The sequence below is a fragment of the Loxodonta africana genome, chromosome 1, assembly GCF_030014295.1.
Source record: "Loxodonta africana isolate mLoxAfr1 chromosome 1, mLoxAfr1.hap2, whole genome shotgun sequence".
Taxonomy (NCBI): Eukaryota; Metazoa; Chordata; class Mammalia; order Proboscidea; family Elephantidae; genus Loxodonta; species Loxodonta africana.
In genome coordinates, this window is record NC_087342.1 from 198,130,895 (window position 1) to 198,146,812 (window position 15,918).

General features: G+C 37.2%; 1 protein-coding gene across 16 annotated transcripts in view; it reads left to right on the plus strand.

The window, feature by feature from the left end:
- The window catches only part of AKAP7 (A-kinase anchoring protein 7), a 154,310-nt gene that overhangs the window by 85,358 nt on the left and 53,034 nt on the right, over positions 1 to 15,918 (plus strand). For 12 of the 16 annotated variants that reach the window (XM_064290862.1, XM_010592603.3, XM_064290873.1 and 9 more), the window contains 2 exons: positions 478 to 625; positions 4,959 to 15,467. In XM_064290862.1, the coding sequence (XP_064146932.1) occupies positions 478 to 625; positions 4,959 to 5,578 (768 nt within the window). In that variant the 3' untranslated portion in view covers positions 5,579 to 15,467. Of the gene's footprint in view, positions 1 to 477; positions 626 to 4,958; positions 15,468 to 15,918 lie in introns of those variants that run through there. The other 4 variants (XR_010322906.1, XR_010322907.1, XR_002787577.2 and 1 more) reach the window with 1 other exon arrangement.

Here is a 15,918-nt window from a genome sequence, read left to right on the forward strand (position 1 = left end):
GGGGAGATTTACAGACCTCCCCCATCCCCAACTCAAATAAATTTTAATTCTTCTCCAGTATGATTCTTACGTGAGGAGTTTAAAAATTGCATCCATCATGTTAGAACAGTTTTTCCCGCTCCAAAATGTTAAGATTCATATCACTTTTTTTTTTTTTTAATTCACCATAGGTCCATTGTTGTTGGAGATGAGTACTCTTTCTTTGATACCTTAGATTTCTACCTGATGTAATTTATTATTTCTGAAGGTTCAAGTATATAAAGATCTGGATGCTGCCAGCGTCAAACCCAAGAATTTTTAATTTTAGTTTCTTTAAAAAACAACTTTACAGCAGTTTTGTGGTGTGCATTTTCAGATGCCAGTAGGCAGTCTAGTATATCAAAATGTAATATCACGTTCTAAGAAACTGATGTATGAACTGGGAAGTAGTTCTGGGTGAAATGATTCATTGATGTAATTTTGTTTTGTCATTTCAAGGGAGTGAAAAAAATAGATCCTGAACTCTATGAAAAATTTCTCAGTCACAGATTTGGAGAAGAAACATTATATCGTATAGATCTTTGTTCCATGGTGAAGAAAAAACAAAGCGACGGTTATTATCACTGTGAGTCTTCAGTTGTGATTGGTGAGTGTCATTTGAAAAATTATTTATTATCATTATTTTTTATTTCTTTAGAATTACTTTATTTTGGCAAATAGTTGATGTTATTTAGCATATATTTTTGGCAAATATGTATGTTTCCCTCAATGATACAGTTCTTGAATATTATCTTTTGGTAATAGTACGTTCAAGATTTTATGAACATTTGTTAGTATTTATACTTACCAGTCAAGATTTCAGTACCGATAGTTTTTATACTTCCATATTTTAAGTTAATTATAAAGAAGGCTCGAAATGTTGACTCAGCATCCATTTCAGTTTAATTTTATTTGATGAGTGTGGAGAAAGCATTTTCTCCAGTGAAGGCCAACATAACCATGTCATGCCACACCAGGCATTTCCACGTTTGCTGCTTTTAAATAGAAGAGAATGAGCCAGGCCAGAAAGTTTCAGTATGAGAAGAGAAAGAACAGGTGGCCTACAAAGATTGAAAACTCATCCTTCAGTTTCTTCCCTAGAGAAAACGTGTTTCAAGAGAAAGTAAAGATTGACACATGAGTGCTCCTACCATCTTATCAGGGAGATGGCATGTGATGAGAAAAATGCATACATTAAGTTTCCAAGGGGAATGTATATTTCAAAGGAGCCTGCTCTGTTGTAATTCAAATTTACTATTTTAAACCAACATTATTCTTATAAAATTGTAAACTTCATGACAACCTGATTGTATACTTCCAAAGTAACATGGGAAACCCTGGTGGTGTAGTGGTTAAGTGCTACGGCTGCTAACCAAAGGGCTGGCAGTTCAAATCCACCAGGCGCTCCTTGGAAACTCTATGGGGCAGTTCTACTCTGTCCTATAGGGTCGCTATGAGTCGGAATCGACTCGATGGCACTGGGTCTGGGTAAAAAAAAAAAAAAAATTTTTTTTTTTAACATGAAAATACTCAATGAAGATAAATGTATTTATCCAAATATTTGAAGAAGGTCTTCAACCAAGATAATTTCCTTCAACATCAACTTGAAGAAAACTATGGAAATATACATCCTGAAAGAATCCTAAAACTGAAGTTTATTAAAGATTTAAAAAATGTTCAAAACACAGTTTTATTTCCAAATACTCACTAGAGATCTTCAGAGGAGTCACCTTAATCTTACAAAGATCTGAGCTATCTTAAACGGAAGATATTCAGTATGTCATTTGAATTTTATGTTCTGAAATATTTCAAGTCTGTTTTAGGAATTTTCATGTTTTCAGAATTTCCACAAGAGAGCTGTCTTTCTTTCAAATTTTGATGAAGACCAAATAGTTCTGCTGAAGTTCATTATAAAGGGCAATTTTAGATCTTTTTTGTGTAATACAGATTTTGGCTAGCGAAAACCATATCTTCTCTATAATTACTTTAGCCTGACCTTGAAAGAGATCTCAGTACTTCATTGCCTCTCTCACGCTCATGAAAAAAAAAAAGAAAAGCAACCACAACTATCCACAGCCTCCACCAGACAGAGCCCAGCACAACTAGTTCATGCCTGGCTACCACCACAGACTACTCTGACAGGGATCACAATAGAGGGTCCTAGACAGAGCTGGAGAAAAATGTAGAACAAAATTCTAACACAAAAAGACCAGACTTTTGATCTCACAAAGACTGGAAAAACCTTGAGAGTATGGCCCCCAGACATGCTTTTAACTCAGTACTAAGGTCACTCTGAGGTTCACTCTTCAGCCAAAGATTTGACAGGCCTATGAAACAAACAGTAGCACACACAGTTCAACCATGTATATGAGAGTAAATGGGCACACCAGCCCAGGGGTAAGGAGAGAGGGCAGGAGGGGACAGGAAATCTGGATGAATGGAAATGGAGAACCCAAGGTTGAGAAGGGGGGAGAGTGTTGACAAGTCACGGGGTTGGCAACCAGTGTCACAAAACAATATGTGTATTAACTGTTTAATGAGAAACTAATTTGCTCTGTAAATTTTCACCTAAAGCACAATAAAAAAGAGAAGAAAAAAAACCCCAAAATGAGGAATGTAGATTTTACTGCAGATATTGTGAGAAAGACATAATACAGCTTATTTATTACCTAAATTGTCATTAGATAACTCCGTTCAGCTCACCCCAGATCTCTTAGTGGAGAGGGGTATTGATGATAAATAGGTGCTTAAACATCTGTTTTTCTCATGTGAATCATTTACCTTTTGCAGTAGAAAGATGCATCCCATTGTGCTTATCTTACGAATGATTCAATATTAATAATAATTTTCAAGGTTTTATTTTGCTGGGTTTTAAATTCTTTTAAGATAACTTTAGTTCACTAGTTCTCAAAGTTTGGTCCACGGTTCCCTGGGGGGTCCTGAGAAAATTTAAGGGGTCTGTGAGAGGCAAAAGTATTTGCATAATAATACTAAGATATTATTTGCCTTTCCCACTCGGTTAACATTTGCACTGATGTTGCAAAAGCAGTGATGGGTGAAATTCTGCGTGACCAGTACGGATCAAGGAAGTTGCAATTAAAAAAAAAAAAGAAAAAAAAAAGCTTTAAGAGCCAGTTTCATGTAGGATGTTCTTGCTGAGTAGTAAAAATTATTAGTTGCTTTGAATCTTAACCTTTGAATATGTGTCTTTTTAATATTCTGTGTAAGAAAGATGGGAAGTCTGCATTAAGCACTTCTGCTGCATGTTGAATTAGGATGGCTGACACACGAGAGCACTGTGTGACTGTGTACCCTGCAGGTCGAATTAGCCACTTTCCTTTATGGAACGCTATTTTTACTTGAAGAACAACTGACAAATTGTCATCTTCACAGTCGGGTATTTGGCAGACATTTCCCGGAAAATAAACAAAGCGAGCCTGTTACATCAAGGACAACAACTGACATTATTTACTGCTAATAATAAAAGTCAAGCATGTAAGCAAAAATAAGAGGTTTAGAAACCTGAATCTACCACCATGAGCTTGAAAACTTCCTAGAACTTAAAGACTTCCCTCCCCTATTTCTTATTATAAAAATTTGGTACACAGAAGAGTACAGAGTAGAATAATGAACTCCATTTTCCCAATTTATTTTCATTTATTGTTCTTTTGTGTTTATTGAAGTATAACTTACATACAAATCCTGCACATATTTGAAGTGTTCTATTGGATGAGTTTTTGTGTATGTATACACCTGTGAATCCATCATCACCATCAAGATACCAAACATTTCTATTATTGCCAAGAGCTTACTTGTGCCCTTTTGCAAGATCCATACTTAGACTTTTCTAATGAGATGGGGTGGTATTAATGAAGGTGCTTTTTTTGGTGTTGTATAATGAAATATGTCAACATTTGGGAGATTTGTACAGATCAATGGAATTAATATTTTTAAAATGACCAGGCCAAAGCACATTATTTCAAAATTATTCATGGGTAAAAGATCCATTAAAAGTTCAAGACTGACCAATAGATTTGAATGTAAAGAATAAATTGATGTATTTTAAGATTCCATATTGCCACTGATGTTTAAGAAACTACGACTTGTCTAGCTTTGGTAGTATGAAAGAAGAATATTCAGAATTATCTGAAAAGACTTTTATTCTCTGTTTCAACTTCCCATCTTTGTGAGGCTGGATTTTCTTCTATACTTCAAACAAAACAGCACTGTAATGGACTGAATGCAGAAACAGGAAGATCTAGCTGTGTTTGGTTAAGTCAGATGTTAAAATGAATAGTGAAAATGTAAAATAATGCCACTCTTCTGGCTGTAAAATTTTTATTTTGGAAAATATAGTTATTTTTCATAAAACATTTATAATAACATTGGGTTTATTATTGATATTTGAAAATGAATTAATAATTTTTGTAAAATCTTGTTTCAATTTCTAATACAGTATATCTTGATAAATAACCCAAACAAAACAAAACAAAAAAAAAAACCCACTGCCGTTGAGTTGATTCCGACTGGTAGTGACCCTATAGGACAGAGTAGAACCGCCCATAGAGTTTCCAAGGAGTGCCTGGTGGATTCTAAATGCAGACCTTTTAGTTAGCAGCCATAGTACTTAACCACTACACCACCAGGGTTTCCAAATATAACCCACATAAATGAAATCTTTTGAGGGGATTGCCAGTAATTTTTAGGAGTGGATAGGAGTCCTGTGGCCAGAACATTTTAGAACTGCTGCTTTAGTGCATGGGTCCAAGGAAACGATGAAAAAACCTTAATTCTCAGACACCTCTCCAAACTTCATTTTGATCAGTGTTTCCAACCTTTCCTCCCAACAAATTAATTTTAGTGGCTACTCAGATACATAAAATATAAACTGGTTTGACTCCTCTCTCAATTTTTTTCTCCCTTTTTAATTTCCATCCAAGCATTCTATGATAAAAATGTAACAAGTGGCTCTTTTGCCACGGCTATGGGCATGGAAACGTCTCCCCCCCGTGCCGGAAGCCAGCTGGTGGCCACGACGACGCGCCATTCCACATCCCACCGCGCCGAGACCCTGTGGGTGTCCTCCCGAGATGAGCTCACTGAAACGGCTGCATCCAGTCAAGGAAACTTAGAGGGAAATTTTGAGTCACTGGGCCTTGTGGACTATGCTAAAAAGCAGCCATGGTGGCGCGAGCTGTTCAGGCAGGGATCTGGGCCGTCTGCCAAAAAGTATAGTATGGCCGCCCAGCTGCTTACTGGAGGCGTCAGTGGATGGTGCACGGGTTTCATATTCCAGAAGGTTGGGACGTTGGCGGCAACAGCTGTGGGAGGTGCGTTTTTCCTCCTTCAGCTTGCAAACCATACTGGCTACATCAAGGTTGACTGGCAACAAGTAGAGAAGGATATGAAGAGAGCCAAGGAACAGCTGAAAATCTGTCAGAGTAACCAGGTACCTAATGAACTCAAAAGCAAAGCTAAGGAACTCAGATCGTTTGTGAAGAAGAATGTCCTTGTGACTGGGGGATTTTTTGGAGGCTTTCTGCTGGGCATGACATCCTAAGGAGGATGACTTCACTTCTGTTGTTTCTGGGTGGTTTTTCTTCCATTGTTCATCAGAATGTGTCAGTTGTGTTTTTCCAACCAGAAGCCTGTCATAGGACATTGAGCCTCGCCTTGTTTGCCTCTCCCCCATCCCCCTGGTGTCTACCAGCTTGCACTGGCAGATCTGAATAGCTTTCTGTTGGTATAGGTTAACTTAGTGTGAACCTAACTTGAACTTGCTGATGATGGAAGAGACTATAGGCATTATATCTTCCCGTCACTAGGGTTGTGTCACCCTCCCCCCATGGACCTCTTCCTGTGTTAGACCATATAGAATCTTTAGTAATGTTTATTATCAGTTTTAATCATAAAATAATATGTGATAAATTGTAAATTGTTTAAATGTAGTATTTCTTAGATTATATGAATACTAACAAAATTGTTTTGTAAAATATTTCTACATTGAATTACATCATTATTTGTAACTGATTTTTTAATTTTTTTCCTTTTCCTTTAATTACCACTTCATTCTCAAAAAAGTTACTGATACAGGTTTACAAATATGAATTACCATGATATTGTAGCTAAAATACCAGAAAATTTGACAGAATCAGTGACTATAAAAACACTGGCAGCGTGTGCTTGTAGTTAGTGCGGACAAAGCCACATGACTCGAAGCATCACTGTAATTGGGTAATAATGACAGCTCTGACTGACAGAGCACTTTAGAAGGTTCAAAAAGTAAATTAGCATAGAGTTTTAGACTTATAGGTATATTGATACATGTAAGCTAGGCTTATGGAAAGTGTTTTTGTTGTTATAACTAACAGGTGTATTTTTATAAAAAATAATAAATTTCTGCTGAAACACTGCACAGAAATTTTGTAGACAGTCATTTTGGTATCACCCCCTCTGACAGCGTCACCTGGTGCAGTCCATCTAGTGATGCGACTGTCTCCCAGCACTCTCCCCATGTGGCTAGTCTGTAGCTCAGCAAGTATGTTTCTTTTCCCTACTTAAGATGCAAGGTGGCTCAATGAGTAGGATGAGTGGATCCTCAAATGTGGCCCCGAACTGTTGATTTGGAAAAGAAATAGCAAGCACATTGATATCTTGTTATTATGTGCTACATGGAAAGGAACTGAATACATTTGCCTTTAAGCATCAAGTACAAAAAAAAGTAACAAGTGCAAAAATACCCCAGACTGACAGTAGCATATCTATATGAAATGACTCATTTAAAAATCATTATTAGTGTGAAATTGATACTCTATAATATAGGAGTGTCTCTTTTGTGGTGGGAAGGATCAAAGAATATATCTTGTTTTTTTCTGCACAGGCTGACAGGGAGATGATTAAGAAAATTTCATCTCTACTTAGACCGATTAAGAGGAATCTATTTCAAGCATGTTAGAAGAGGGAAAAGTGAAAAGACAGTTTATCACATGAGGGAACTATACATTTTTTTTTTTTTTCACTTGAAAACTTTAGTAGCTGGAATTTTTCTTTGTTCATAATTATCAAGTAATTAAAGAAGAGCTGAATGCAGGATATTTCATTATTTTGTGGCACAGGAATTGGGTGACTGTATAATTAAACATCCAAATGGGGATACTTGTAAGTGTACAGGGAGTTCTATTAATTACTATACTGATACAAAAGAAAAAAAATCAAGACTGTCCTGATTAAACTGTGACTAAAGTCACTCTGCCTAGAAGGCATAATGTTTTTGAAAATAGGGAAACTTTTGACATGTTAAAATACTATATTTCAAATGCCAGCCTTGTTCCTTTTTGTAATCTAATCATCCTCTTAAATGTTTCTTTATGAGACCTGTTCTCAAATAAGAAAGTTTAAAATGTCTTTGCCGTTTATCCCTAATAAAAATGAAAAGTAACTGATAATTGAGACTCTCAGCTTATTTCTTTATATCTGAGTTAGAGAAAGCTTCAGAATAAGTAACTGAGAAAATTAATTTTAGTGATGGATCACTGTATTATAACTGGTTTATCAGCTGTCGATCTGGATGCTATCACAAAGTGGCAGCTGTGGTTTAGACTATTTTGAAAATCCAACTTCTCTTGGCCTAGTTTCAAACCTTATAATTTATATTAGATGCTAATTTAGGAAGCCTGAAGGGGCAGTCCTGTGTGGTAAAGTTAACAATCTGACAAATTAAGCATCACTACTGGAATGATGCAGTAATAATTTGTTATTTTATGATTTATTTGGAGAGTTTTCAATTTTAAGTGTACTTTAGAAAATATGAAGGTAAACACTGAATTCCAAATAAAAAGAAAAATAGATTTACATGAGTGAAATTTTTGGAGTGTAGAATCTGTGGTCGAATGAAACCATTAAGACATAGGAAAGAGGTGCTAAAGGTTTTGGCTAACTGGTCCACCACGTTGCCTAATTGCCTCTGAGATGTATTTTTCCACCACACTAATTAATGTCGATTAATGTCTTAAAAGAGCTTAGTACAGTACTTGACATGAAGTTTTATATAAATGTTAGTTGTTATTAATGTTAGTAGCAGTACTAGTTATATTACAATACTTATTGCAACAGTGTTCTTGCCTTCCTAACATCAGAAGAGCCATTTCATGGCTATTAAATATTTGTATTATTCCTAATTCTTTCCTTTAAATTCCCATGTGATTAACATTGGTTTGCATTTCAAAGATAAAAATGCATATTTATATCAAGTGTTTTTATTTATGTATATAAGTACATAAAACAAAACAAAACAAAAAAACCCATTGCCTTTGAATTAATTCTGACTGATAGTGACCCTATAGGATAGAGTAGAACTGCCCCATAGGGTTTCCCAGGAGCAGCTGGTGGATTTGAACTGCTGACCTTTTGGTTAGCAGCTGAGCTCTTAACTGCGGTGCCTGCCACCAGGGCTCCTATATAAAAGCATAGATGAAGATTAAAAATGGCTTAATTACGTTTTTTTGACTATGGGAGAAAAACAAAGTCAAATCTATTTAGTGTAGTGTCATTTTAAAAGAACAATAGATGATGTGGCGAAATCGTAAGAGACAAACATATAAAACTCATGAAATTCTCCATTTCAATGAAACACAAACGAATTGGAGAAAAGGTAGGATAGCAGAAACAGAGAGAGAGAGCAAGTGAGTGAGCTACAGAGAGAAAGTCATAGTGACCCAGGAGTTCCTGGAGTCAGGCTTGTTCTAATAGTCACCTCCACTTCCCAGCTCGGCAGCCTTGTTCATAGTACTTAACGTCCCTAGAACCAGTTACTTCATCTATAAAATAGGAATAATAATAAAATCAATTTTGTCTTAATCTTTACTGTTGTTAGATGCTGTCAAGTCTCTTCCAGCTCATAGTGACCCTGTGTACAACAGAATGAAATGCTCCCCAGCCCCGTACCAGCCTCACAATCCTTGCTATGCTTGAGCCCATCTTTGCAGCCACCGTGTTACTCCATTTCATTGAGGGTCTCCCTCTACCAAGCATGATGTCCTTCTCCAGGGACTGGTCTCTTCAAATAACATGTCCACAGTATGTGAGATGAAGTCTTGCCATCCCCGCTTCTAAGGAGCATTCTGGCAGTACTTCTTCCAAGACAGATTTGTTCATTCTTTTGGCAGTCCATGGTATATTCAGTGTTCTTTGCAAACACCATAATTCAAAGGCATTGATTCTTCTTCAGTCTTCCTTGTTCACTGTCCAGCATGTGAGGTGATTGAAAACACCATGGCTTGGATCCAGTTGTACCTTAGTCCTCAAAGTGACATTTTTACTTTCTAACACTTTAAAGAGGTCTTTGCCAGCAGATTTTCCCAATGCAATGCATTGTTTTTCTTGACTGCCGCTTCCATGGGCATTGATTGTAGACCCAAGTAAAATGAAATCCTTGACAACCTCAATCTTTTCTACGTTTATCATGATGTTGCTTATTGGTCCAGTTGTGAGGATTTTTGTTTTCTTTATGTTGTGGTACAGTCCATACTGAAGGCTCTAGTCTTTGGTCTTTATCAGTAAGTGCTTCAAGTCCTCTTTTTGCTTTCAGCAAGCAAGGTTGTGTCATCTACATATTGCAGGTTGTTAATGAGTCTTCCTCCGATCCTGATGCGCCGTTCTTCATATAATCCAGTTTCTCAAATTCTTTGTTCAGCATACAGATTTAATAAGTATGGTGAAAGGATACAACTCTGATGCACACTTTTCCTGACTTTAAACCACACAGTCACCTTGTTCTGTTCGAACAACTGCCTCTTGGCCTATGTACAGGTTCCGCATGAGCACAATTAAGTGTTCTGGAATTCTCATTCTTCACAATGTTATCCCTAATTTGTTACGATACACACAGTCGAATGCCTTTGCACAGTCAAAACACAGGTAAACATCTTTCTGGTATTCTCTGTTTCCAGCCAGGATCCATCTGACATCAGCAGTGATATCCCTAGTTCCATGTCTTCTTCTGAATCCAGCTTGAATTTCTCGCAGTTCCCTATTGATGCACTGCTGCAACAGTTTTTTAATTACTGTCAACAAAATTTTACTTGCATGTGATATTAATGATATTTTTTGATGATTTCTACATTCTATTGAGTCACCTGTCTTTGGAATGGGTACAAATATGGATCTCTTCCAGTCAGTTGACCAGGTTGCCTTCTTCCAAATTTCTGGGCATAGATGTGTGAGCATTTCTAGCACTACATCCATTTGTGGAGACATCTCAATTGGTATTCTGTCAATGCCTGGAGCCTTGTTTTTCACCAGTGCTGTCGGTGCAGCTTGGACTTCTTACTTCAGTACCATCGGTTCATGATCATGTGCTACTCGCTGAAATGGTTGAGTGTTGACCAGTTCTTTTGAGTACAGCGACTCTGTGTATTTCCTCCATCTTCTTTTGATGCTTCCTGAATCATTCAATATTTTTCCCATAAAACCCTTCAGTATTGCAACTCGTATACTTCTTTTGTTATATATTTACTCTCACAATAGGAATGGGGGTGTAGAAAGTATGATGGCGGTGAGTAGATGGCTCTTGGCTGTCGTGCAGGTAGAGCAAATTTAGGATTCATAGATATTGCCCGACTTATCAGTTTACTCATAGCTCCCTCAGGGCACTTGAAGCATTGCTGGCTTGTGCACATAAAGACTCCTCCTTCACCTTAAACATCTTCAGGCCCTTTTTGGTAGTTGTAATTTATTTGTATAGTTTATTGAACAGATACTTATTGACACTAATATTGGTATTTAATAGCACCAAAACATTATGCTCCTTATTGAGGATCAAAGATGGGCAAACACAAACCATACCTTCAAATAGTTCCACTCTGGTGGGAAGACATGTAAGCAAGCAATTACAATGCAAAGTGAAATTGACTGTGTAATGACTTAATGGGAACCAAGAAAGGGTACTTCTAATTCTGAGGAGAAAGGCTGCATAAAAGAGGAAAGGTTGGAGCTGAAAAATGGAAATGTTGGGAGGGAGGCTACTGGAAGGGAAGTGTTTTCCAGGTTGAAGAAGCAGCATGAGCAGAGACCTAGAGGAGTATGTTCAGGAAAGTGTAAGTAATTTACTGTGCAGGTGGTTTACTTATCCTTAAAAGCAGATCTTAAGGAGTTTGGATCTTATTTTGTAGGGGATGGGAGTGATCAAAAATTTTTGAGCCCAAAATAACATGATCAGATTTGTGCTTTAGTAAGGACACGCTACTAGTGGTGTAGGAGCACAGTGGGGGAAAAGGAGACTATATCTGCAAGACCAGTAAGGAGGCTATAGAGCTAGTCTAGGCAGGCCATGATTATCACCTGCACTTAGAATTTGCAGTTGAGATGGAGAAGAAAGGGCATGTTGCAGATATAGGTAGACAAGAGAATTGAGAAGATTTTCAAATTTATAGTGGATCACAAAATAAAGGGAAGAAACCTAAGATGGCTCTCAGATTTTGGGTTTAGACAGATAGATAGATGTTAGCATCCAACACCAAAATAGAGGACAAAAGAGAAGATAGATTTTGGTGACAAGAAGATGATGAGTTCAATTTTGGACATGTTAAAGACCTGTGGCTCAATCAAGTAATCGTTTGGACAGAGGTCTTAAACATGAATGATGTTTGTGGGAGATATGTAAGGGATTCAGCTAGTTAAAACTCTGGGCGTAGATGAAATAGCTGAGGGGCAATCTGGAAAACCTGGGACTTCAAACTAGAGATAAAGGACTGTGGAAATTATTTAAGTCACCATGACAAATCTATTTATTGTTTCTTGGTATATGGGATCTGTGTAGCAATGGCATGAAAATACCACTCTACTATTCGAGCTTGCTTGTTCTTTTTCTCTTATTCTGCTGGAAACAGAGGATAATGAGGGTTAAAGAAACACAGAGTGTAGTTTCTTTCCCTTTATGAAATTGAAATTTTTTCTCTTTTCCATAAGCCACGAGTATCCTTTGATATTTTTCCTGAATTTAATATGTTTTATATAAAACGCCTAAAGCACTAACTGTGGGTAACTGAGAGAACAGCAGTTTGTCAGCCATGAATTGTGGTTCTATTTGATCTTCCATTGTTCAGGTGAGAATTTTGTATTGATTCTGGCTGTCAATAAAGGAAATGGTATTTGATCATCACAAGTTTTATATTTCATACCAGGGAACCACAGCTGCCATATACATTTTCATTGCTGACCTCTCTGTTTAAAGTAAAGACTTTCACTTAAGCAGTCAGTCTTAGCGTAAGAACATTTAGAGAAAGACAGTTCGCAGTTTGCTATTTGTTCTGCTCCTCCAGCTAAGTATTTTAGCGAGAATTTAGTTTGTAAGTCTGACATATACTTACCCATATGATAGGCTTTTATTAGGATGACACACACTTGCAGTGATTTGCTTTTTAGAGGTCTTTCTCTTATGTGAAATTATTTGTAGACTGTTTCAACCACTTTCCTAATTTTAATTGACCAAACAATAGACAAAAAGGTCTTATTAAAAGATAAATACAGAATTCTAGTTGATACTATTGGCTGCCTATTCTGAGTTTCTTCTCTTCCTTACCTTCTACACTGTTGGTAGTGAGCTTCCTCTGTGAGGCAGTGGGCTTCAGGGCAAGTGAACTAGCTTTAGCCACGCAGGAGATTGGTTTCATTCTTCTTGCTGTTTATTGGTTTGTTGTTGTTGTTAGGTGCTGTTGTATCGATTCCGACTCCTAGTGACCCTGTGTACAACAGAACGAAGCACTGCCTGGTTCTGCATCATCCAAATAATCGTAATATTTGAGCCCACTGTTAACAGCCACTGTGTCAGTCCTGTCTTGCTGAGGGTCTTCCTCTTTTTCGCTTACCCCCTATTTTACCAAGCAGGATGTCCTTACCCAGGGACTGGTCCCTCCTGATAACATGTCCAAAGTATGAGCATTCTGGCCATACTTCTTCCAAGACGTATTTGTTCATTCTTCTGGCAGTCCATGGTATAGTCAGTATTCTTCGCCAACAGTGTAATTCAAAGGAATCAATTCTTTGGTCTTCCTTATTCATTGTCCAGCTTTCACATGCATATGAGGCAATTGAAAACACCATGGCTTGGGTCAGGCACACCTTAGTCTTTAAAGTGACATCTTTGCTTTTTAACACTTTAAAGACATCTTTTGCAACAGATTTGCCCAATGCAATGCATCATCTGATTTCTTGACTGCTTCTATGGGCATTGATTATGGATCCAGGTAAACTGAAATCTTTGGCAACTTCAATCTTTTCTACATTTATCATGATGTTGCTTATTGGTCCAGTTGTGAGGATTTTTGTTTTATGTTGAAGTCTAATCCATACTGAAGGCTGTGGTCTTTGAACTTCATCAATAAGTGGTTCAAGTCCTCTTCACTTTCAGGTTGTTAATGAGTCTTCCTCCAGTCCTGATGCCCTGTTCTTTATATAGTCCAGCTTCTCAGATTATTTGCTCAGCGTACAGGTTGAATAAGTATGATGAAAGGACACAGCTCTGATGCCCACCTTTCCTGTCTTTAAACCACGTACTATCCCCTTGTTCTGTTCGAATGACTGCCTCTTGGTCTATATACAGGCTCCTCATGAGCACAATTAAGTGTTCTGGAGTTCCCACTCTTCGCAATGTTATCCGTAATTTGTTATGATCCACAGTCAAGTGCCTTTGCATAGTCAATAAAACACAGGTAAACATCTTTCTGGTATTCTCTGCTTTCAGCCATGATCCATCTGACATCAGCAATGATATCCCTGGTTCTACTTCCTCATCCGAATCCACCTTGATTTTCTGGCAGTTCCCTGTTGATGTACTGTTGTAACCACTTTTGAATAATCTTTAGCAAACTTTTACTTGTGTGTGATATTAATGATAGTGTTTGATAATTTCTGCTTTCTTTTGGGTCTCCTTTCTTTGGAATGGGTGCAAATAAGGATCTTTTCTAGTCTGTTGGCCAGGTGACAGTCTTCCAAATTTCTTTGCATAGGCGAGTGTGTGGTTTCAGTGCTGCATCCATTTGTTGAAACATCTCAGTTGATATTCTCTCAGCTCCTGGAGCCTTATTTTTTGCCAATGCCTTCAGTGCAGCTTGGACGTCTTCTTTCAGTCCATCAGTTCTTAATCATATGCTAATCCCTGAAATGGTTGAACGTTGACCAGTCCTTTTTGTACAGTGACTCTGTATTCCTTCCATCTTCTTTTGATGCTTGCTGCGTTGTTGAATATTTTCTCCGTAGAAGCCTCCGATCCTGCAACTTGAGGCTTGGATTTTTCTTCAGTTTTCTCAGCTTGAGAAATGCTGAGTGCGTTCTTCCCTTTTGGTTTTCTATCTCCAGGCCTTTGCACATTTCATTTCAGTTATTGGTTAGGAAATGACATTCCACCTTGTTCTAATATGTGAGGGGAAGTCTGTTTGGAGCCTCATAGAAAAGCTTTTTCACTGATAAAGAGAGATTCATAGGGAAGAGGAAGTCATTCTTTACTTGGAAATTATTGGATATGCATGTGATAACCTAAACTTAGGAGGCATGTTAACTGTGTGGACGCTAGCTGACTACAACCACATGTAACAAGTATGGGAGACTAGAAAAATGAGTCTTGATGATCTTGTAGGCCACTGAATTAGCCAACCCTGGAATTAAACTACCCCAGGTTATAGCAGATGATGAAATTTATTTAATTCTGTAACCATTTGAGTCTGTTTTCTGTTACTTGCAGTTGAACACATTCTAACAGAAATATATTTCAGATGTGAATTAAGAAATGTATTAACAGGAGATACATTCAGTATTTTGGCTTTATGGGTACTTAAACAACGGTTCTTAAAATTACCAAATATTGTTGGAAGCATCTATAAACAGCCTAATCAGAATGAATACTGACATAGTGTGTCAGATGAATGTCAGCCTGGGTCGTGGTGGGACATGACAGATTGTAAGACCTGCTAAAAATAGTCTTGATGTAACTGCATTTCATCTAGTTTAAATGAATTTTCTTATAGCTTTTTGTTATCTTGGGGATTCACTTTCATTCTTATCTCTTTAAGAGAAAAAATCTTTAATAATAATGTATTGAGTTATTAAAGGTCTTTTTATTTGAAGTCTTCAAATCCTTTATATACCAGGAAATGTGACTGTTGCCTTGCCCAGGGTCAAAGAGTGGAACAGTTTTGGAGCTAAATATAGATTGACAGAATTGCACGTAAAGAATCGTTAGGACATGTGAAAAAAACCCAATAAATTGGTAACTGGAGAACCAAATTTTATGTTGCTTACATTGTTAAACTATAAACAAAATCTACCTATTGGATCCCACTGGCTTTTCTGAAATAAATTTGTTTCCTTCCTATGAAGGATGTTACTTAAAGTGGAGGACATTCAAGGATTAAAGGCACTTGAATGAGAAAGCAGCCATATCAGATAATACAAATACTGGCCAGCAAATTAAGTATATTTTTTGCTTTGCAGTAGTTTTTTTTTTTTTTTTTTTTGTAGATATGGTTTTAATATTCAAAACATTTAACTTGTCCTTGAACAAGTAACTCATTCAGTTTTTGTGATATCATCGTTAATGCCTGAAAAGAAGAATAGACTATAAACAGTAGGACTGAACAGTATATGAATATTTAGAATAAATGACTGTTAATCGTCTGGGTTCCATTACTGCATTGCCTTAATAACATCGTTGAATGGCATTTACCACAAAGGGGATGCTGAACTCCTCCTCACTCCTTTAGGGTCATGCTTACAATCATGGGGCTTATGCCCCACTTAGGATTAGCCCTGGCTCACTCTTGCCTGCTCTGGATACACTCCTCAACTCCAGAGATAACTTCATCTTAAAGGCTGATGTGATTATTATACTAGCACATAGTTATTGTTAGG